The sequence below is a fragment of the Montipora foliosa genome, chromosome 11 (assembly GCF_036669935.1).
Source record: "Montipora foliosa isolate CH-2021 chromosome 11, ASM3666993v2, whole genome shotgun sequence".
Lineage (NCBI taxonomy): Eukaryota > Metazoa > Cnidaria > Anthozoa > Scleractinia > Acroporidae > Montipora > Montipora foliosa.
This window is the reverse complement of record NC_090879.1, coordinates 13,467,107-13,489,606: the sequence shown is the minus strand read 5'-3', so window position 1 is coordinate 13,489,606 and position 22,500 is coordinate 13,467,107. Positions and strand designations below refer to the sequence as shown.

At 37.9% G+C, this 22,500-nt stretch overlaps 2 protein-coding genes across 3 annotated transcripts in view; one reads left to right on the top strand and one right to left on the bottom strand.

The window, feature by feature from the left end:
- LOC137974931 (echinoderm microtubule-associated protein-like 2) overlaps window positions 1-21,517 on the top strand; it is a 26,724-nt gene extending 5,207 nt beyond the window's left edge. Inside the window, exons 4-20 of one of the 2 annotated variants that reach the window (XM_068821941.1) lie at window positions 300-449; window positions 2,294-2,369; window positions 2,987-3,088; window positions 3,608-3,706; window positions 4,160-4,294; window positions 4,906-5,005; window positions 5,588-5,628; window positions 6,797-6,916; window positions 8,503-8,643; window positions 10,984-11,115; window positions 12,641-12,708; window positions 13,388-13,476; window positions 13,842-13,939; window positions 15,604-15,691; window positions 15,783-15,878; window positions 16,364-16,497; window positions 18,046-21,517. In XM_068821941.1, coding sequence (XP_068678042.1) covers window positions 300-449; window positions 2,294-2,369; window positions 2,987-3,088; window positions 3,608-3,706; window positions 4,160-4,294; window positions 4,906-5,005; window positions 5,588-5,628; window positions 6,797-6,916; window positions 8,503-8,643; window positions 10,984-11,115; window positions 12,641-12,708; window positions 13,388-13,476; window positions 13,842-13,939; window positions 15,604-15,691; window positions 15,783-15,878; window positions 16,364-16,497; window positions 18,046-18,729 — 2,353 coding nt within the window. In that variant the 3' untranslated portion in view covers window positions 18,730-21,517. The remainder of the gene's footprint in view (window positions 1-299; window positions 450-2,293; window positions 2,370-2,986; window positions 3,089-3,607; window positions 3,707-4,159; window positions 4,295-4,905; window positions 5,006-5,587; window positions 5,629-6,796; window positions 6,917-8,502; window positions 8,644-10,983; window positions 11,116-12,640; window positions 12,709-13,387; window positions 13,477-13,841; window positions 13,940-15,603; window positions 15,692-15,782; window positions 15,879-16,363; window positions 16,498-18,045) is intronic. The other variant, XM_068821940.1, reaches the window with a different exon arrangement.
- A 531-nt stretch (window positions 21,518-22,048) lies between these two features.
- LOC137974933 (uncharacterized) overlaps window positions 22,049-22,500 on the bottom strand; it is a 4,141-nt gene continuing 3,689 nt past the window's right edge. Inside the window, exon 3 of the mRNA XM_068821944.1 lies at window positions 22,049-22,500. This exon is cut by the window's right edge and continues 791 nt beyond it. Within this exon, the coding sequence (XP_068678045.1) occupies window positions 22,066-22,500 (435 nt within the window). The 3' untranslated portion in view covers window positions 22,049-22,065.

The following is a 22,500-nucleotide window of genomic DNA, read 5'->3' as shown; positions in this document are numbered from 1 at the left end:
TTTTTTTTGTCTTATAGACTGTCATTATCATGATGTGAAACAAAGGAAAGTAAAAAATAAACTAGTTTGAAAAGTCTTTAACCAAGGAAGATTTTTAACTACAACATAAGCTTTGTTTGAAAAGCTTTATTTATTTATTGCTCAAGGGTCAGTAATAATTACAATGTACCTCCTTCCTGTCTTTTATACAATTACGTAGAGTAAACAGTATATCACTTAAACTGTCACTGCCAGGAGTTATGTTGCAATTCTATTTGAAAATTTCCTTGACCTGATAATGATGTCATGATTACACATAGATATGGATATTATGGAAAAGACAACTACAAGAACTTGCATGTTTTGCCATCTGGAGAAATATTGTATTTTGTTTCCACAATTGTGGTTATCTATAACAAGACAGCCAACAGTCAGAGGCATTACACTGGTCATGCAGATGACATCAAATGGTATTTTAATCATTTCCTCTAGCTGCATTTGTGTGTTCTTTGTTATTTTTAATTCGAGTTTTATCTGGTATATAATATTAATTTGTAATAACTCTTTTTTATGGGTGTGCACTGTAACTGTATGTCGTTGCATAGTGTGTAGTGCTCTGCAAGTGCACTACACACTATGTTACCGGATTGTAAGAGCTTTATAAGAGTGTGAGAGTGACTCCGTGGTGCCAATAGGCCCGCAGCGTGTGCATAAATCACTAAACTAAACAGGTCTGTTGGAAGTGTGCTTGACTTTCAACAAAATGAGAGCCAAAAGCTGCAAGAATTTGTGACACTGATGAATAGTAAAGCAGTTGCTATTTCCGAAACGGTGGAATTACCTGTTGATAAATAACCTTGTCTAGGAGAGTAAATTTTTGACTTTTGCAGAAACAATGGTCAACCTCAAAAGTTAAGTGATTGTGATCAATCTTTGTGTTGAATTCGCACATTTCTTGTCAAACTTTATGACACTTAAAAGAAAAACAAAACCAAACCATCAAAAACAAAAACCCAGTGTCTTGCCATAATTTTGACACAGATCTATCTTTTGTTTCACGAGTAAACATGCAAGGTAACTTGATCACAACACTGAAGATGTTTTTACTTGTGCACCCAAAATTACAATAATATAAAAGAAAAATTGAACGCAGCAAAAATCTCCCAAAATGTTTTTCCCTTTTTTATAACATTTGCGGTTCAAAAACTTCCATCTGCTCTTCCAAAAGACTGTGTATCAATATTTATTTACTTTTTCATCAATAATTGTTTTGTATAAAGCAGGCTAACAAAATCTGTGAAGGGGGTGGTTTCTAAAGAAACTGTGGTGCTGCGTCGGTGGGGAAGTAGTATACAAAAATTTGATTTTATCAAAGGAATTGATCATGTAAATTGGCCACTGTACAGAGATTCTAACAGCTGACGTTTTGAGCGTTAGCCCATCGCCCTTTGCCCTTCGTCACTTGCTCTACCCACATGTTACTGCACTTCCACATGTATGCAATGCGTGCCTATTTTTAGAAAATTGTAATTGGCTGCCATCTGAGTTGTCTTATTTTATGAACCCATGTGTAGAAATCAGGCTGAGGGTTCCCCCATTTCCCCAAGTTGGCTTTGCAGCAAGCAATTACCGATACATTAGTTTCATTTCATCAAAAAATATGTGTTTACTGGGTTTTTCAGCAAGATTACAGTATAATTACACTTCATTCTGGTGTCTGGAGATGACCCAAAGGGTTTAACTCCATATAGTTTTATATCCTTTTTGTTGTTTCTGAAATCAAAAGCGAAAAAAGACCCAAAGTTCAAAGGCGAATCTTTGCTGATGTCATTGTTGTCATTTTGTCTCATTAACATACAAGTTTGCTGATAAAAAGCATCATGCTATCCACAAATTGACTTCAAAAGGAAATTAGAACATGTTAACCTTAGTGAAATCTCCAATTTTAAGCCTTTTGCCTCTAATAACAAGCGAGTTATTAGCCATCAAAAACTCATTAAATTTTTTGGGTGGCAAAAGCGCCAATGAGCCCATATATTTTCTGTAAAATTTTGAACTTTTCCAAAGCTTCATTACTCATAGATTATCAGTTAAATTGCGCTCAACGTTTCAGAGATAACTCATTATGCAATGGACTTTTAATAACTGGTCAGTAATGATATTTGGCTGATAGGTTAGAAAATGACGGGCTTGTGCTAACGAGGCAAAACATCGAAACAAAGATTCCGTTATGCAGTCTACATGTGTACACAATGTAGTATTGTTGTTGTCATCCTCATTGTGTGCTGTTCCTTTTTCATTAATTTTGTAACAGCATGGCTGTTCACCCTAACCAGTGGTACATAGCAACAGGACAGTTATCTGGTCTGTCAGTTGATCAAAATGAATTGGTAAGTACCATCCATGGTTTTCTGGAAAAACAGGATCAAGGATCACTGGATCAAGGATCACCAGATCAGTTCAAACTAAAGCAAGTAAATTAAACCCTTACTTGACTGCACAATTAAAGTAATAAAACAATGCCCGTCTGTTAACAGCTATGTTATCTTGATCCTTGATCCAGGTGATCCTTTATGCAGTTTTTCCAGAAAACCTACTGTCCTTGATTCTTCTTTGGCAATATTAGTCGTTGAGTTTGGAAGGCAGCAGTTTCAAATCTCGTTTAGAAACAGTTTATTTTCAAGCTTACCTTTGTGAATAGCTTTGCTTAATGGATCTTAACACTGCCTCATACTTTGGCTCATCCTAAATTTTAACACTTCTGAAAGCCACATAATTATAAAGACACAACATTCGACAAGGTACAAAGGGCAAAGCATTGCTTTTGCCTGTAATCCTTTGGTGTTTAAGATCTGTTGGTTTGATGACATAGCCTTCTGCCAAAATCCAATTTGATCCAGAATGCACAGACACATGTTGAACGAGCTCCTAAGCGCTCTTAAGGTGTTCCGTGGGTAAACAAATTACAATAAATTATCACAAATATCTATTGTTCTTTTATCTATAGAGTCACATCCGTATCTGGGATGCTGAGACACTTATTACCTTAGCTGTTCTGGCTCTTCAGGAATATAGCCTGAGTGTTTTCTGTCTGGGATTCTCTCAAGAGGTACATAATATTTCATACAGGGCTTTATTTCTTTTTACTTGTGACATTATTAATTTTAATTAGTACTTGATTGATCTACAGTAATGTATTTTTAGCTTTCTCATGGGATCATTGAATCTTGGTTACTAGCCATTATGATCTTAAAGTTTGTTAAAATACCTTTTGTTGTGTCCAGATACTTTATAATGTATGTTACAGATTACATTTGATTTCAGGTCAGAATGATTTCAACCTAAGTTGATTTGAAATTTCTTTGTGTCTGGTATTCATTATCAGCTATATATGAAGCTCAGTTGGTTAGAGCACCGCACCGATATCATGATGTCCCGGGTTCAAACCCTGTTGAAGCCCTGTATTTTTCAGGCTTCACTACGCAATTGCTAAATTTGTGTTCATGACTGCGAGCAGGATCATAGCTTCACGTAATTGTAGTATTGTTAATAATGAGTAAAACTTAAACTTATTGAATTATTAAACTTAAACTTATTACTATGTTAAACTTACACTTATTTGGTGTAGGATAACGGAAAACAACTTGCTTGTGTGGATTCGGTAGACGATGAATTTCATCTCACAGTGTGGGAGTGGGAAGAACGAACAGTTACACAACAGAGCAAGGTTAGTTCTCTGTGCCCAGTCAGTGTATGCTGTTTCATGATAACAGCAGGATTGCTATGTGCCATGTTGTGACTCCAACAATAAATATGTTTGAAAGGCCAGGATGAATTTATTATATTATCACAGAGTGAGATGAACTTTCTCAAGGAAAAACAAAATAATTTATTAATGGTATTAATAAGAGTGAAGCTTAATATGCTGTTAGCACCACTTTTCACCACTGCTACCTTAAGACTAGAATCTTACCATCTTGTTTTTAATGGCCAGGGGAATTCTTCTTGATTATGCAGTTCCAGCCAGGAAATGGCTTTTTTTAAATTAAAGGTTCTTGAAATATAAATATACTTTTTCTGGGAACGGGGGTAAGGCTGTGTGATGCCAATCAACATGACAGTAATATTTTTTATTCAAATTTATCACTTTGATTAAATTAATAGATTATTTGTGTTACAGGGAATGTCTAGTGCTGTTTTAGCACTCTCTTTTGACCCAGATGATAGCCACACTCTTGTCTCATGTGGCAAGGAGCATATTCACTTCTGGAGATTGCTCAACACTAGGCTGGAAAGAAAGAGTGGATATTTTGAGGTATAAGATACATTATTAAATTCTCAGCCTTGGTTAATGCATTTCTTTTTCTCTGATTGGTTCACTCAATCTCAGTAATCAGCTTGTATACCTTAGTTTGACCTTACATGGTAATTGATTGCGCTAAGCATTGCTACGCTTAATTTTTTTGGCTGGACGGTGAAATTTCTCTCTAAATATAGCAAAAAAAAAAACCTGTGTCTGTCTGACCACAAGGTATTACACAACATCACATCTTCATCAAGTTTTTTGATTTCGCTTTTTTCTGTCGTATAACATTTTTGTACTTCCAAACTTTTGGAGTTTAATGAATTTAATAAAACAATAATAAACTATTATTATTCCATTCGCATTGGATGATTATGAGACTGGTTATAGCCAACTCGGTGTTACGCACCTCATATCCAACGTGCGCTCATGGAATAATTGTTAATTATATGCCTGGTAGTAATAGAGAACTAAAATTGACCTTGCTTGGGAAGTGTGGAAGAGACATTTTTGTCCTTGGAAATTCAAGCATGAACATTATACTATAATTTGTATCTGGTAGAAACATTTTAATTCCCTGAAATCCTTTTGAAAAAAAATATTCCTTTCCTTTTTTCCTGCAGAAATACGAGACTCCCGAGTTTTTCACTTGCATTGAATTTTCACCAAATGGCGATGTCATAACTGGGGATTCCAATGGATCTATCATGGTGTGGGGAAAAGGTATCAAGAAGCAAGTCTAGTCAAAGCTGTTTTGGGCTTTCCTTTCTCTTAATACATTATTATAATGTAATGCAATGATGTCCCAAGCAAGCAGAGAATGCACATTTAAAGGTGTTTCAGACATCCGCTATAATTTGAAGAAGGCTCTGAAAATACATGCTATGTTATTCTGCACTAATTGACACCAGTGCTTGGGAGGACATCGCCAAACACCGAGATACATGGCGGCAAAAGTGTCAAAGTGGGGAAGCGAACGCTAAAGTCCATGCTACATGCAAGAGAGCGGCGAGGAAAGAATGCGCAGCCTCTGCGGGCGATTCGACAAGGCACTTATGCGCCACCTGCAACAGAGACTGCCACTCCAGGATCTGGCTACACAGTCATACAGGATCCTTCCCAAATCGCCAGTGCTAACCATCGCCTCTTCGAGACGAGGATGCCACTTCTATATTTTAACTCACTCACTCAGCCACAACCCTTATGAAATAATTAATGGTTCTTAGTTAATATTTTGGTTGTGGTATTTAAACTAGTTTAATTTTTGGAGATTAATTTTAATATGTTATCTGGTTTGTCATTTAGTTTCAAAGAAAATCAAGTTTGTTGTGAGGAATGCACATGAGGTTAGAAAAATAATACCAAATTTAATCAGGAATTAAGTTAAATGTATTGTGTAATGAAATGACTGTTTAATAAGTCTTACTGGTCAACCAATACTGAATGAATGCTGAAACATTTTCAGGTCTTTATTGATGCTGAGGTTCTATAGGTTTAAAAAGTGCAGGATATTGTTTAGGCCCAAGGTTAACTTTGGTAAAGGGACAGGTTTGAAGCCAAGTAGAACTTATGCATCAATCAATATTCCAGCAGTGCCCATTCCCCCCCCCCCCCCTTTCCGGGCTAACCCCCGGGGGCATAAGCATTTTTTTTTAAAAAATGGGCAAATTCCCCGGGGTGGGGACACCTAACCTGTCTAAATGCCCCGGGGTGGGGACAAAGATATAGGATTGCCCACCCCCGGGATCGTCGCCTTCCAATAGGCGCCTGTATTCGCAGGCTACTAAGAATACAGAATACAAGAATACTAAGAATACAAGAATCAAGACATCTTAAATGATCTATCATCACATTTTACGCTTGCAAGATCTGTCTTGAAGATCGCATCATTTGAATTCGCAAACTTCTGTATTTTAATTAATTAACTCCACTTTCATGAATTAAAAAATTGCTAGGCTAGTTTTGTATGCGAAATGCGAAGTAGTCGTGTTTACGCAGTCTTCACGTCAGTGATTGTTTTGTGATATTAGTTCACCTTGTCGCTTTTATATATTCATATAAATAGAAACTGTTTACAATCCCAAACAATAGCAGGTTGTGAGAGCTGCTAATTACTGCTTTGTTTTAAGTTTGGGTATCGAGCCAATCAAATTATACGTCACAAGAGCTGCTACACTACTAGAATTCTTTGCCACATAGCAATAGGAAACTTGTGGGAGCCAATTACTAGGTGTTTTTCAGCATTGGTAGAACTGAAAATTAAGGATATTTTTCCAATCTTGTTGGTGAGCTTCTTCAGAAGAGAGAAATAAATTGGAGCAAAAAACTTATAGGGTTAGGGTTAGGGTCTTTTAACACAAGTTTCTGTAGGCTAGCATTAGCTGTCACCTGAAGACAAGCCACAAGTTAAAGTAGTGTTAGTTTATGGAAAACTGGCAAAAGCACTAACCTGTGATCAGTCACTTTTTTCCTCTTCTGTACTGTGAAATAGTTGAGAGTTATTGTTTTTTACAGAAAATCATCATGTGTTTACGACTCCTAGAGAATGGCACGTTACTAACTGGTGGATTAGATGGCAAAATATCAGCGTGGGATGCCAATAAATACTTTAACACACCATTACAGGAGATACATGTGAGAAATTAATGACATCTACATTTTCAGGTCCACTCAGAAACTACATGTATGTCCCCTTTGTTACAACAGCACAGTACCCACCTCTAGCCAAATGAAAGCAAAACCTTTCATGAATTCATTGGCTTTTATATTCCTGATTTCTTGTTGTGTTTTAATGCCATTATTCCTTTAAGAAACATCATCATTAAAGGGGACCTTTGTATTGAATGGACCTAGATCTATGTTGTTAACTCATGCACACCTAAAGCACTTGCAATCAGCAAATAAAATCGTTTGGCATAGAGTAAAATCTGTGTAAAATCTCAGGTGGAGAAGGATTAGATGAAACTTTAATAGCTATACTTTTAATGTCAAGGTTAACTTAACCATATGGAAGCCATGCCAAGTCAAGCCAAACCTCATGTATAGTCTGACATTTTTGACAGATAATGACATACTGAGAATTGATTTGGATCAAATGCCCAGAACAGAGAAAAGTTCAACGGCTGTGACATTTTCAAGGCCTGTGGTTCGAGTAAAACAATTTCAGATCTCTTTCAATCATTTCTCTCTTAGTGAAAAAACACTGTTCTATACTTTGCTTAAAATTATAGTGATCCTGGTCAACCATGCCCATGTTTCTGTTTACATACAGGCAACTATGGAAAAATTCTTAGGTTATGTGATGCACATCCATGGCCTTCAGACCGCAAGGAAAAGCGAGCAACTGTGAAATTTTATCAGTCAGCACGGCGGGTCTAATTTGCAGGTCGCAGGTCGCAGGTCCCGGGTTGCAGGTCATTGTTTCACCAATACAGAAAGTATCCTAAACATTCATAAAAGCTAACCTGAGGCCTAAAAACTTTCGTTCAGGCCCAATTAGGCCTAAGGTTAGCTTTTAAAAATGTTTAAGATACTTTCTGTATTGGTGAAACAATGACCTGCAACCCGCGACCTGCGACCTGCATTCAGCATCCTTGGTCATTAACCAGATGAAAAAAAGCTTGTATTATGCAACAAAAACATCATTCAAAAAAATTATTCATAAGCTCTCCATGTCAATGCACAAGTAACGGATACTTTTATGAAGCAGAATCTCAGCAAACTGGCTATTGCTAAGTCTCTTGACACAAAGTAAGGCTATTCTTTCTCTGATTCTAAAAGTTAAATATATTCTTTTTGCTGGCTATGTGGTTTTGGTTTTACCATCGAGTGAAACATGCCAGCAAGCATCCCACTTAGAAGCGAAAACCTTTAAGGAAAATTGCCAGAAAATAATAAAATAACCCACCTACGTGTACATGTACATGAACCAATGAAAAAACTTTTAAAGTTAGGAGGACGATTTTAGACATGGAGATGCTTCAGTAGAAAGGATGTTTCTGGATGGTAAGCTGTGATGAAATGTATATATTCCTGAATTTAGTTGGCATCGAAAATGGCGGATTACGCACTTGACGGGCACAATGCATTTTGGTTGATCAGAAATAATATTTTGTGTTCCTCCTTTTTTGGCAATTAATTTTAGACTATCCTTGATCATTAATCAGTATACTTATAATTATTAATAGTAATAATTATTAATTAAATAGCTTTCATTTCAGCTGGATACTGGTTTGGGTGGAGTCTCTGCCATTGAACCATTGCACATTGGACATGGAGACAATATTAGTGCTGTTGTAGGTCTGACAAGTAACTCTATTGTACAAGGCTCATTTGATTCCTCCTTCCTACCTGTTGTTCAGGTACTTATTCATTAGTATTATTTTAAAGGAAAGGATAATAGTCTCCTTTGCAGCTGTCTTTCGAGATTTCACGCAATTCTCTCCAGAAAGAAATTATGGCTGCTCACATTGGAACCACATTCCTTTCCCATTGTTTTGACGGTCTATTAGAATAACCAAAAGGGTAAGCCAATTGAGTGCAAGGAAAATCACTCATTGTGATTTTCTGGTAGCCCCATGTAAGATTTTGAATGAAACGACGAAAAAATCTCGACCGACCAAGAAAGATTATTTATTTTTGGCAGCAATAGTATAGGGTATTTGCCTGGTTTCTGGCTGCAGATCGAATCTGTGTTTTGACCTACTTAGGCAAAACCTCATCTACAGCACCATAACAGAAGCCTTGCTACATGTATTACCTAGGTTTTTTACAGACACGGTTCGGTTTCAGCTCTGTTTTCCTGCATAGTGGCAGCTGAGAATACATGAAATTGATAAAATTGCACTAACAGGAAAACTTGATTTTGAAGTCAATGAAAATATCGAATAATGTGATTACATTAACAGCCTTTCATTCTTTCGGTTCTCCACTTATTCTTGCCCTCATGGTCAACGCGGTCGCTGTGAAAAATGCAAACAACAGACCTGCATATTTGTGGTGATCGAGCGCATTAATGAAACAAGAAGTATTATTGGTCGAGTTGCACGATAAAGTTCCAGAAAATGGAACTGTTGCTGTGATTGGCTCAATCTGAGAAAGGAATGTTGTTCCAATGCGAACAGCCAGTCCTTTCGGGAAGGGGGCGGGGGGGGGGGGGGGGTGGTTGGTGTTGTGTGACATCCCAAAAAATGGCAGGGAAGGAGACTAAGGAAAGGTTCAACTTAACATCCTGAGTGAAACAGTGAGTTGTTTTAATAAAGTACCACCTACTTCACTCAGAGAAGTCTGCTACTTTTTTCCCTTAACCCATTGACCCATGAGGGTTAGGGTTAGACAGAGTAAAATACTAAGTCTGGGCGGTTTAGGAATCAAAGAGTTAATGGGTGAGTGAGTGATTAAGACAGATTCTTTCAAACCAAATATTGTAACTAATATTACATATTTGTATTTTGACAATGACAACGTGAAGTCATCAAAATGTGATAATCAATTTAGCTTTTGAAAAATCAATATGTGGCATTTGGCGGCATACCCACAGACACCCCTAGAGAAAGGGCAGTTAAGCACTTTCTTGATAGTCAGTTATTCTACAGGTATGTGTTTGTGTACGTGTATGCAAATTTGAATTGAAATCCCTGAAGGAATACATTGTATTAATATGCACAGGTCCAAAACAAAAATGGTTCATCTGTTTATTGTTGTTGTATCACTCTGCACTGAAATAAACCTGACTATGACCAAATGGCAAAAGGATGTTGATGGTGCTATTGAGAATGTTCTGTACGGGCTGGCGATCATATTTTAACCTAGCTGGCACAATAGAACTGAATAAATTATTATCATTATTATTATTGTTTCACCATTGCTTTAAAAGGGTATAAAATTATTGTTCTTGACACACTATCAGAGAAAGTTAAATCATTGACCCCTGGGAGTGAGATTTAACAGTTTTTGCTCTGTCTAACTCCAACAGATTATTTTACTTGTCACCTGGGGGTGTCCAAGGGTATTTGAGGTGTCAATAGGTTAATGCATACCTCTTACTAACCTCTTTTTTTATTGGAAAAAGATTTAGAGTTGTAACTTACAGTAGGGATGAAATTTAAATCCAAGTTAGTAAGATGTTTATTAAAGCTTGCATTGACTCTTGGAATCAGCAACAAAAACAAACTTTAGAATTGCACTGGCCACTCTGTAGAGTACAGTCCCCTCAATAGACCATATTTTTATTCTCAGTATTGGACTGGAAGTACAACCTTGGTCACAAGGGTTGGAAAACTTCATTCTATATGCATTTTGCCCCTCTCCACCCCTGTGCAATGATGACAAAACTCTTTCGTCTAAGAAAAGTCTGCATTTTACCATTTTCCAACATTGGAAGGGGGAATGGGGGTACCGACGCTTATTCTGTAGACATTACGGTAATTTTATGATTTCATGTTTTTGCGCACTTTCCAAGACAATTTGTCCACGGTTGTAGCTTCCAATGGAGGATAATGTGGGGAAATCTTTCAAATGCAAATAAATTTTAATATACATGTATTCCCCAGCATTAGCCTCCATTGTAAGCTAGTTGCAGTCCAATATTGAGAATACAAATATGGTCTATTAATTGGCCAATCATAACGTGTGTAGGAGAAAATTAATATCATTCCAGTGGGTATTGCACCAATAAGTTCTTTTCCTTGCTTTAAATGAAGAGTCATAAAGGTGAAGTGCATGCATTGGCTGTCCATCCCCACCTTACACAGTTCATCAGTGGATCACTGGACTGCTCAGTGTCTGTGTGGGATGCGGAAACTCACCAAGTTATCTGGACAGTTGAAGTAGAGGTAAGCAGCATGAAGTCCTTTTTACTTACAACTGATCTGGGCTCAAGTTACTTGCAGCTTGGCTAGTGCTAAAATTCCATGACAACCGGGTGATTTTGATACTACTTAAAAATGCCCCTGTGATTAAAAAATTCAGTTCCTGTTTTTCTTCAGATTTTGAAAGTATGTTTGCTTAATATCGGACTCTTAACATCTGATTTTTATCCAAAGGCCGTTTACTTTGAGTGAAAGTTTTGGATTTCACTCTCCACCATTAAAAACGTTCAAAACTGACCGATTGGACCTCAGAGGGGTGGATCCAGGGAAAGTGACATCAAAGCTTCACTAGCTTAAAATTTCAGGGTGTGAATGCAGCCTAATTATATATGCAAAACACAAGTTTAAAAGTCTGAAAGCCCAAAACTCCTGTGCTGCATATTAATTCTGCAGCGTACACATGCATTGCATTCTTAACCCATTGACTCCTGGGGGTTCCCCATTGACAAGTAAAATCTTCTGGCGTTAGACAGAGTAAAATACTAAGTATGCCTGGTTTACGGGTGAATGGGTTAGACTAGTGAGCCTTTGACATCATTTTCTCCTCAATCCAGCTCTCTCAAGATCTTGAAGTTAGTAATAGCAGACCATTAAAATAAACTTAACCCTTTCAGGCCCGAGGGGTTCCCCATTGACGAGTAAAATCGTCTGGCGTTAGACAGAGTAAAATCTATAAGTGCCATTTGGCACTATCGGGGCTGAAAGGGTTAAACGGGGACATAGTTTTTTCACGCTGTTAGCTTAACCCTTTAAGCCCCGAGGGGTTCCCCATTGACGAGTAAAATCGTCTGGTGTTAGACAGAGTAAAATCTATAAGTGCCATTTGGCACTATCGGGGCTGAAAGGGTTAAACGGGGACATAGTTTTTTCACGCTGTTAGCTTAAACGGGGACATAGTTTTTGGATGCTGTTAGCTTAAACGGGGACATAGTTTTTGGATGCTGTTAGCTTAAAATAAACAAGTGAAGCTATGATCCTTGCAGTTATGAACGCAATTTTTGCAATTGGTAAAGAAGCCTGAAAAATTCAGGACTTAACGGGGTTTGAACCCGTGCCCTCTCAATACCGGTGCAACGCTCTAACCAACTGAGCTATGAAGCCACTGACATTGGGAGCTGGTCATTTGTGGTCAATGTTGTACTATCTCTGGATCAAAGCGGGATCAATGACAACCTGTTGGCTGCCTGCAGCCAGGCGAATGTTTCAATGTTCCCGTGAGGAATGAATTACTTTGGTTGTGCATTACTTCACTCAACGATTGGTTCAAAGTTCTCGTGCCACTTTTTCAACCAATCAGAAGTGAAACCCAAACCAATCATGTAATGATGTAATTACTTCGAGTTTTGATTGGTTTACTGGATTGTCTCCGTCCTTTTTGATTGGCCAGAGTAATTACTTTGGTTTTGGTTTTACGACACTCATTTGAAATCTGCTCTATCATCATTATGGTGGTTCAAGTATTTGATAGCTTGGATTCTTTTCTTTGCAGTTTCCGGTCACATCGGCTAATTATTACTCCACTGGTGATGTTGTGGCATTAGGAACTAGTGTGGGAAGGTAATGGCTGTAGTTTGGTTTACTTGTAATGCCTCTCTAGACTCAGTAGACTCACTTAGCATCTGCAAACTTTCTCTACCTGTGATCCCCGTCCTCATGCTATCTCCCCTTATTATCATTTATAAAGCCATTAGGGGAAAGGTGAAGGGAATAAGATGATGATACATGTAGGTACCATTTACACCGCGCACTGGTGGTTCAGTTGGATGAGCATCGGGCAGTCATGCGGGAGGTTGTTGGTTTGACTCTGGCTGGACCAACATTCAGGGTCTTAAAATAACTGAGGAGAAAGTGTTGCCTTTATAATTACATCTGCAATGGTTAGACTTTCTTGAAAGTCTTCTCAGATAAGGACTGAGGTCCCATCTCATAGCCCTTGTTGGAAGTTAAATAGTATGGGACGTCAAACCCACTCATTAGTTGATAAGAGTAGGGGACGTAGTCCCCGGTGTTGTGGTCTGACCTTATCTGGATATTGGCATCTTTCACTTCCTAAAAAAATTAATTGTAAACTGTATAATAAGCAGTCTGGTTAAAGTCCCCCATAAAGCACACAGAGCATTGAAAATTAGTTTTGAAAAGCCCAAGGGGAGAGACTAATATCATCTCTTCACTTCACTTCACAAGGCAATAACGTGGAAGTACAGAAGGATTTGATTGAATTTCTATTTAACTCCAGGTGGATTGTACTATCTTGTGAGACTGGGATGCATATTGCTTCCTTTCAAGATGGCATTGCTCCACTTCCTGATCTGGAGTATGCAAAAGGTACAGGCACAGAGCTTGGTCTGTTTCCAAGGTTTGATGTGAGAAATTTAGTGGAATATTGTCTTCACTTGATTGACTAGATTAAGACTTTAATAGTGAAGGCAAAAGCAAAGAAAAAAAGGCATTTTATGTAGAAGTGGCACACAACTGAAAACCCTGGGAGGGAATATCTTTTGTGGTGAAGTCTTGGAAGCAGTCATGTTTTTTTTTTCTGGTACAGCATGTTGAGGTTACAGGTGATGTGAATAGATGTAAAATGTTTTGCTTTTAAATTATTAAATCTGACATTCCAGTTATTTGAGTCAAGCTATCTGAAATACAGTAAATAGGTCACTGTTCAATTATGATTTTTATCTTGTGTACAGATGGAGAACACATTGCGATTGCATCCCATGATGGCAATATATATGTTCATGCAGTTTATGATGAAGGGTCAACCTACAGACGAGTGGGCTGCTGTTCAGTATGTTATTTTCTCGTTTCTGAAGACTGAAGTGTATGTGTATGTGACTAATGATTGGGGCTACACTTTATCTAACTCTAACTGTGATTTCTATGTACACTGTAGCCAGGCCAGTGTTTTATACATCAATCGGACCTCCCACAACTGCGATCTTATGTGGGCCGAGTTTCAGTCAATATCAAACTGACTCAAAAATTTTTCTCTGGGTACTTCCAGTTTTTGCCCCTTATCAAAATCAACTCCCAGCTAATTACATGTGGCTGTCATACTGTGGCACTGTGCTTCAGGATCACGCTTGACCATATAGCAGCTGCCAGAGGTGGTTAAGTATGTGCTTTTGGCCCAATCTGCTTGAACTGCACCCTTTGAATGTCAGTCCCTAAGACTACAAAGAGGGGTTATTAACAAGGCCAGGTTCTTCTATCTAAGAGCACTAATACTGGAAAGTCATGTTTGCCCAGAGATGCAACCAATTGGATACAAACGTAATTTTGATGAATATTCCTACTACCTAATTACAAGGACATAGTTTGAATCGAAGTCATGCTTGGGTTTAACTGTGAAGTTGAGGTTTTAAAACCTTTTATCAAAAACTGTTGACAATAAATTTTGCACAGTGTTGGATCAGAGAAGATCGTAATCAGTCCAAATTGATTAAAAAGTATTTATGAAAGTCAAGTAAACTACTGCTGTAGCACGACTGTTAACATCATAACTGTTTGTGCTAATTTCAGCTGTAGAGCTGGAGGGAGGCTTCAGTGACACTTATTGCCTCTATTTTTGACACAAATTATGTTGAAAGTGACGAGAAAAGTAACACCTGGGCAACTTGGTGATTCTCATCAAAATGGACCCACACCCCCCATTGGGACGACCCACATCCCACATCGCGGGGTGTAGGGAGGGTGCAGTGGTGAGAGCACTCGCCACCAATGTGACCCGGGTTTGATTGCCAACTTTGCGTCATATGTGGGTTGAGTTTGTTGGTTCTCTACTCTGCTCTGAGAGGTTTTCTCCGGGTACTACGCTTTGCCCCTCTCTTCAAAAAGCAAAAATTGACTTGAATTGCGTTAATTGTTAATTTCAGTTTACCGTGTCCCCAATTAGTGCTCCAGCACTAGAACGATTAGACACTTAAATAAAGTTCCTTTCCTTTCCTTTCATTAGCTGCATTTCTGGATGTACTGGTCACAACATCAAGAAGTGATTAAAAATTTCAACTGGTCTAGTGATCAGGGATCAATGTCCATCCCTTTTTGTATTTTCAGACTAGGTATCCAGGTGGGTGGCGCGGTGGCCTAATGGTTAGCGCGCTGGACTCCGGATCAAGCGGTCCAGGTTTGAGCCCTGGCTGGGTCATTGTGTTGTGTTCTTGGGCAAGACACTTTACTCTCACACTGCCTCTCTTCACCCAGGTGTATGAAATATGGGTACCAGCAATTTAATGCTGGGGGTAACCCTGCGATAGACTAGCATCCCATCCAGGGGGGAGTAGAAATATTCCTAGTCGCTTTATGCTACAGTAAAGTGGACATAAGCTCCGGCCTGATGGGCCACTAGGCTCGTAGCAGACTTTACCTATCCAGTTATTCCCCAAATGTATGTGTACAGTATCTATGCAGTTACTTTATGTTTTGTGTCTCTCATGCTGTCTCTCTTTACAGGGACACAGTGAGCCCATCATGTTCCTTGACTGGTCCCTGGATGGATGTTTCCTTCAAAGTTTGTCCACTGATTATGAACATATTGTTTGTAAGTACATCATCAACTGAAGACAGATTGTTTTCTCTGCATGTATGTCTTATACATTGTTGCATCAAATTGCCCTGTCATTTATTTCCAGGGGAGATTGGTGGATTTCAAAGAGAAGAAAAACAAGACATCATTCGTGATATCGGCTGGTCCACAAGGAATGTCATGTTAGGTTATGATGTTGCAGGTATTGTATATCGCTCCTTCTCCTTCTCCAACAAACTTTGCATCCACAGCTACTGGTTTTGAGAAGCATATATTAGTTAAATTGAAGACAACAGTTTCACTAGATATAATAGGACTTACAAGTAGGATAATTATCAGAGAACCCATGGCTTTGAATCCTAGTGGAAAATGAAATTCAGTTCATCAGCCAACCTTCAGTCAAGCTCACTTTGTTTGATACTGTTGATTCAGGGCTGTTGGCCAGATAGATTCATGGTAACTTTTGGCTTATATAAGGACTTTGTACAACTGTTTAGCATCTGCAGTTCTGGACATGAGTGATGTTAAGTTAAGGAAAGGGGTAAAGATTCAAAATGCAGCCAGATGAATCTAGCTTAGTGTAGCTCAGAGGATGCATCAAATTGATAAGAATTGTGATGGAATGATCTTTGCTATAAGCTTTTTGTTTCCTATGTTTTCAAAATTTTGTTTCTGTTTGTTTCTCAGGTGCTTGGCCTTCACAGCCTGATGATGGCAATTTGATTAATAGTTCTGATCTTTCATGGTCACGTGAAGTTTTTGCTGTTGGGGATGAGCTGGGATACATTCGTTTGTTCAAATTTCCCTGTAGTCAGCCTGGGGTAAGTGGATTCTTTTGTTGTGCATATTACTAGCCACACGGGGTGCAGTGGCAAAAGGAGTAGTCTCCCATCATTTTTTGTCATGCCAGATTCGAACTGATTTTTGGCATGACCACATCATTGTTGCCATGCATGGTCACGTGTTGGTATGGCCACTAATTGTCGGTGGTTTTTTGATTGAATGCTCACTCACAAGGTCAACTTCCATGTTTTTAAGCAGAAAAAGAAAATCATCATCATCATCATCATACTGTTTAGTTGCTTCCGTTTTGCAGCTAAGGCTGAATTACACGAATGGGGTCAATACTAGAATATACAATATTATGAATACTTATATGTTACGAATTCACATAGTCCCTTTGTATTACATGGTTGTCTAATTAAATTCGTGTTTCCTGACCTGAGCGTGTAACCATGATAATTTGTCTGCGATGCAGTAGATCCAAGCACCGAGCGTAGTGGCTCTTGCGCGCGAGCATCGGACAATTAGATACTTGTGACACAAATGTGGCCACCATTTTTTAGGGGCAGTTTAACCCATTGACTCCTGGGGTTTCCCCATGAAAGTAGTAATGATAATAATAATAATAATAATAATAATAATAAAAATAATTTCTTTACTTATATAGCGCCCTTTAACATTTATAGAATGATCAAAGGCGCTTTACAATCCAAGAAAACTAATATTTACAATAGATAATTACAATAAAAATGCTATTGACAATAGATAATTACAATAACAGTGCTACAATAAAATAATAATAATAGTAAATACTGAATAAATGAATGAATAAAAAGTACATAAATAAAATTTGAAATACCGATAAGGTCGTAATGCAAATCTAAAACGCTAGCTTAAAGAGATAAGTCTTAAGAGATTTCTTAATTAGCGCTAGCGAATCAGTCGTGCGGATGTGCGCAGGCAAGCTGTTCCACATCGCAGGCGCAGAGGCATGAAACTAATATTTACAATAGATAATTACAATAAAAATGCTATTGACAATAGATAATTACAATAACAGTGCTAAAATAAAATAATAATAATAATAAATAATGAATAAATGAATGAATAAAAAGTACATAAATAAAATTTAAAATACCGATAAGATCGTAATGCAAATCTAAAACGCTAGCTTAAAGAGATGTCTTAAGAGATTTCTTAATTAGCGCTAGCAAATCAGTCGTGCGGATGTGAGCAGGCAAGCTGTTCCACATCGCAGGCGCAGAGGCATGAAACGAGCGGGCACCTAAAGTTGTGCGCATAACCCCTTTTGGGCGTAAAGTAGTAAAATGATCTGGCATTAGATAGAGTGAAATATTCAGACATTTTTTAGTGAGTGATTAACCCATTGACTCCTGGGGGTTCCCTATTGACAAGTTAAATTGTCTGGCATTAGCCAGATTGAAATACTCGGAGTAACCCTGCAATGGACTAGCATCCCATCCAGGGGGTACATGTAGTAGAAATACTCCTAATCACTTCATGCTATGCTATAATTTATATCCTTTTATTAACGATAATTATCATGGCCTCTATGTACTCCTCAGGCACATTTTCACCAGTGGAGGGGACACAGTTGTCCAGTGACACGAATGCTGTTCTTGGCCTCAGATACACATCTCATTACAACTGGAAGTCGTGACTTCTGCATTCTTCAGTGGCTTGTGGAAGGAAATCTTCCTGCACTCAAAGAGGAAGACGAGTATGAAATGGGAATGGGTGGATTGCGGGTTGGTAGGCATCAGAATAGTCAGGGAGTTTCAGGTGATGACAGCTATTCTTCGGATTACAGCAATGATGGCCATGTTGAGGAAAACTATGGTGACGACATGACAAAAGGAAGACCTGAAAGAGCTTGGCAGAATCTCTCTGAAAACAAGCGTTATTCTGATGATGCAAACTTGACAGAGCATTCTTCAGGCCATATAAGGCCCAACAGAAAGACTTATCTAGGGGATGATCGCAAAGTAACGGAGCGAAGTCCTCAGCGAAATGCACTCCCTAAAAATAGATCAAAGCAAGGATCATATGCAGAAAGGTTTAATAAACAAAAAGTTCTTCATCCACAGCAGGAGCCTGAAGATGTGAAGGAATACTCAGATGATGATGATGATGATAGGGGAAGAGATTCATATCGACAAGCGGGGCGAGGCAGAGGGCAAGGTATAGACCGTACCTCCTTCCCCTCTAGAGAGCCAGATAGGAGGAGGGATAGGCGATTTATGAAATAGCAATGCACCCATGCTAGATCTAGGGCATGATCCATGTGGACTAAAATTCTGAAATTTTCAGTCTAGAATCAAATGGAACAGTCTTTCGGAATGTTCATGTCGAAAAATTTGGTCGACCTCTCTAGGTTTTCCCTTTTTCCGAAATATGGGAAATTCCAGAAATTTCATGGGGCGCAATCCATTTGGGAAGAAAATTTGGCATTTTCGGTTCAGAATCAAACGGGACGGTAATTTTTGGATTCATTCATTTTGAAAATTTTGGGCAACCTCTCAAAGTTCCGAAATGTTGGAATTACCCTGGGAATTTTCTGTTCCATTTGACTGCTGAAAATTTCGAAAATTCGAACCAGAATTTTTGTCAAATGGATTGCACCCCTAGAATCTTTTGAGTTTGATCCTTTTTCCTTGCCTGGATTTCCCAACCAACAGATACTAATGAAGGGTATGCTAGACTGAGAAGCCCAAGGTGACTGACTGAATGATAACAGTACAAAATTAATGTCATTATACAGCATGTAAAAAAAGCCTTTTTAGTGCACCAGTAATTATTTTTAGAACAAGATAACATGTACAGTGTAGAAGGTTTCTGTGGAATGGTTTATAATTTCTGAGATTCTTCATATAATTTGCTCCAAAATTTCCCACCCTAGTAGAATTTTGAATAAAACCTATTTATTACAACAATGATTAATTATCATTGCTGATAATTTTATTTAAATGACTATTTTTTCAGAAACATATTCAGAAGGTAGATAAATGTTTCAAATAAAAATAAGTAATAATTTAGGAAGTTTTAAGTACAAACCTAAACTGTTCTCACAACAAAGAAGCAGCCTTTGCATGGTTTAGCCAAACGGTTATAAGTAAAAGATGTTTTTCACTCTTTCAAGATTGCTTCCATGGGTCTGGTGGCCTCAAAAAAATTATTGAAAATCGAGGGATGACATTGCAATGATCTTAAGGAGGCTCGAAATAGTTTCTCCTTTTTGAAACAAATAAACATATTGTTTTTAGATACAGTTAGGGTAATCATATCGAGACAAAATTTGGCCAGGGTATTACGTACCCATCATAAATTTCTCACATCACATTTGCCTCCACAATAACGTTACCATGGCAACGATATAAGGCATTTCCTTAAGCCTCAAAATCAACATATACTGTCTTTTCTGAAAAAAAAAATGGGACAGTGAAATCTTCCCATTCAGCGTTACCAGATAATGTTAGAAATAATCTCTAAAATAATTATTTAAAATTGAACAAAATCTGTTAGTCAGTTTTTCAGAAAATTAAGTTTTTTGAAATGTGTCGTTAATTTCTTTTTTCACCTACAGAATTTTTTTAAATTTGAAAGACATACGTTTTAAATTAATGAAAGCTAACATGCAAAAAATGAAAAAAATTCACCATTTGGAAGCAGAGATATAAGAGAGTAAAGTTGCAAAATCAGGAAATGTTAGGGGGTAACAAGATCGGCATTTACGCATGCACCACCCACTCATTCGAGTGCACACGCAAGTGAAGCTACTGGCCAACACAAACGGATTTAAGTGACCTTGAAACCGTTTGTGTACAATTTTCGTTGTTTTCGTGAATAGGAGATGTCTATTTATATTCCATATGTATAAGAATTAGAAGAAAGGTGAGCGAAACTAGTGGTATTTGTTTTTTTCTGGTGATCCACTTTGAATCATGACCTGATGCAAGCAGCTTTTAGAATTGCATGTGTGGCTCATGTGTGCGCTCAGCGGAAAACCCTTTCGAGCCTCCTTAAGCTACATGTATATTCACATGGTCCCAGACAAATTTTTGACCATTTAAATGCCTGTTCACATGAAAACTAACAGTATAAGTGACTGTATGGTAAATGCATAGTTGCTTACATGCATGGTAACGTAGCTAAAAGACACCACTTACAGAAGTTGAATCCAATCTGGTTCTGCAGCTCTATGTGAACAGAGCAAAGCTTAGACGTGCTAAGCATCTGGTTGGATGTTTTTTACAAGTGTGAGGTTTTTCCAGTATGTTACAAAACTAGCCCAACTCAACATGGCATCAATATGGCATTTTAAAAACATCAGGGAGTGGTTAAGTTTTTGGGCTCAAGATTATTAAAAAAAATCCAGTAACCATGCTGCCATATTTGTCCAAGAATTTTGACAGTAACGTGTTCAATATTGCAACCTGATTTCAGGGTTTTAAACCTTTAAATACTTCAAAAACACAAACCACGGTGTGCAAGCATGCTAGTAACCTAAACAGGGGCTGTGGGAGGGGCTGGGATAACCCCCACCCCCCACTTTTCTCCTACAGCGTTGTTTTCTCCTAAAGGTCTCCCCTCTTCCTTCACACTTCCGTGACCCATACCAAAACCCCCCCACTTTCAAACATATTCTGTGGCCCCTTCTTAAATGTGGTGCATGCCAAAAGAATCAGTCTGTTCAAAGAGATTCATTTTAACAACAAATAACATAAGGTTTTATAAGCATAATAATGACAGATTGGTTTTATGGAAGTCATTAATGTAGTCGATTTTATCCATTGCAAAAATGATTATCTAATGTGTAAGAAAACCATATTTGTGAGTCTCTCCTTCTCATCAGATGCTTTGGCAGTTTCTTATGTATCATTTATTGTTTTAAAAACGCTTTTAAAATACGGTAATAGCAAATTTGAACCTTTTTGAATGAATAAATTAAGTTAATATTTAAAACGTACCACTGTAACATAAAGAGCTAGCTATTAGCAGGCTACATGTGATACCATTAAAATTTGTTTGTTATTTTTTAATTGTATAATGTGATTCATGGCAACACTAACATCTTTAGATTACACACTGTGGACAATGGTGAAACAAATAAATGGCCAGTGCAATCAATCTGACAGTTGTCATTTGTGGCTGGTGATGTCAAGCGAAATTTTTCATTTTTTGAAGTCTGACTTTGCCGACATAACTTTCTCTTGATGTGTTTATGCCTTCATAATTGATTAGCTATGCCATCATCAAGTGGCTGGTTCTTGTTTCAAAGTTGGGAGTTGAGGTTTGTTTGTTTCTTTCAAGGTGTGTTTCCATTAGTTCATTCTTTTATCATAGTATCATCAGATATCATAAACTGTGATCAGGCTTTCTTTCTTTAGAGAGAGAAAAGAACTCCTGTCTTGCAGGTTACAGGTATCATTAATTTAACTGCCCGATGAAGCAATAAAACTCCATTGGAAGCTGCTAAAAGGCATCCTTCAAGGATTACTTAGGCAATGCATGGTTATTCTACATTCAAGATGGAATTATTTTTTAATGAAGTTCTGTTCTTTCACTCAGGAATGCAATGTTTTGTTTTATTGTTGCATCAATGCCATGCTGGTATTTGTAATCAGAGAATAAACAGACATGGGCTCTTTGTGATCATATGACAACAGTCTAAATTGTATAGCAGAGAAAATGGCAATGGTTGACAGGAAAAATGCCAGCACAGCTTGCCATGGACGAGGTCCAGCTCGCTGTTCTTGAAGAAATTGCATAAGTTTATCCCACTGTTGTTCTTGTTGTATTGTACGTTGGCGACTGACTTGACGCACCAGTCGATTCCACAAATAATCAACATCAATGTTGCCAAGGGACACGATAGGTACAATCAAAAGCAAGACTAAAAGTAACGTGTGTTCATATTGAAAGAATGTCAGTCGTGTGTGTATAATCCATAGGTGCAGCTCAAGAAGAAGACAAACTGTACATAGAATCAGATTCATTGCAATCCATCCAGATGCAAATTC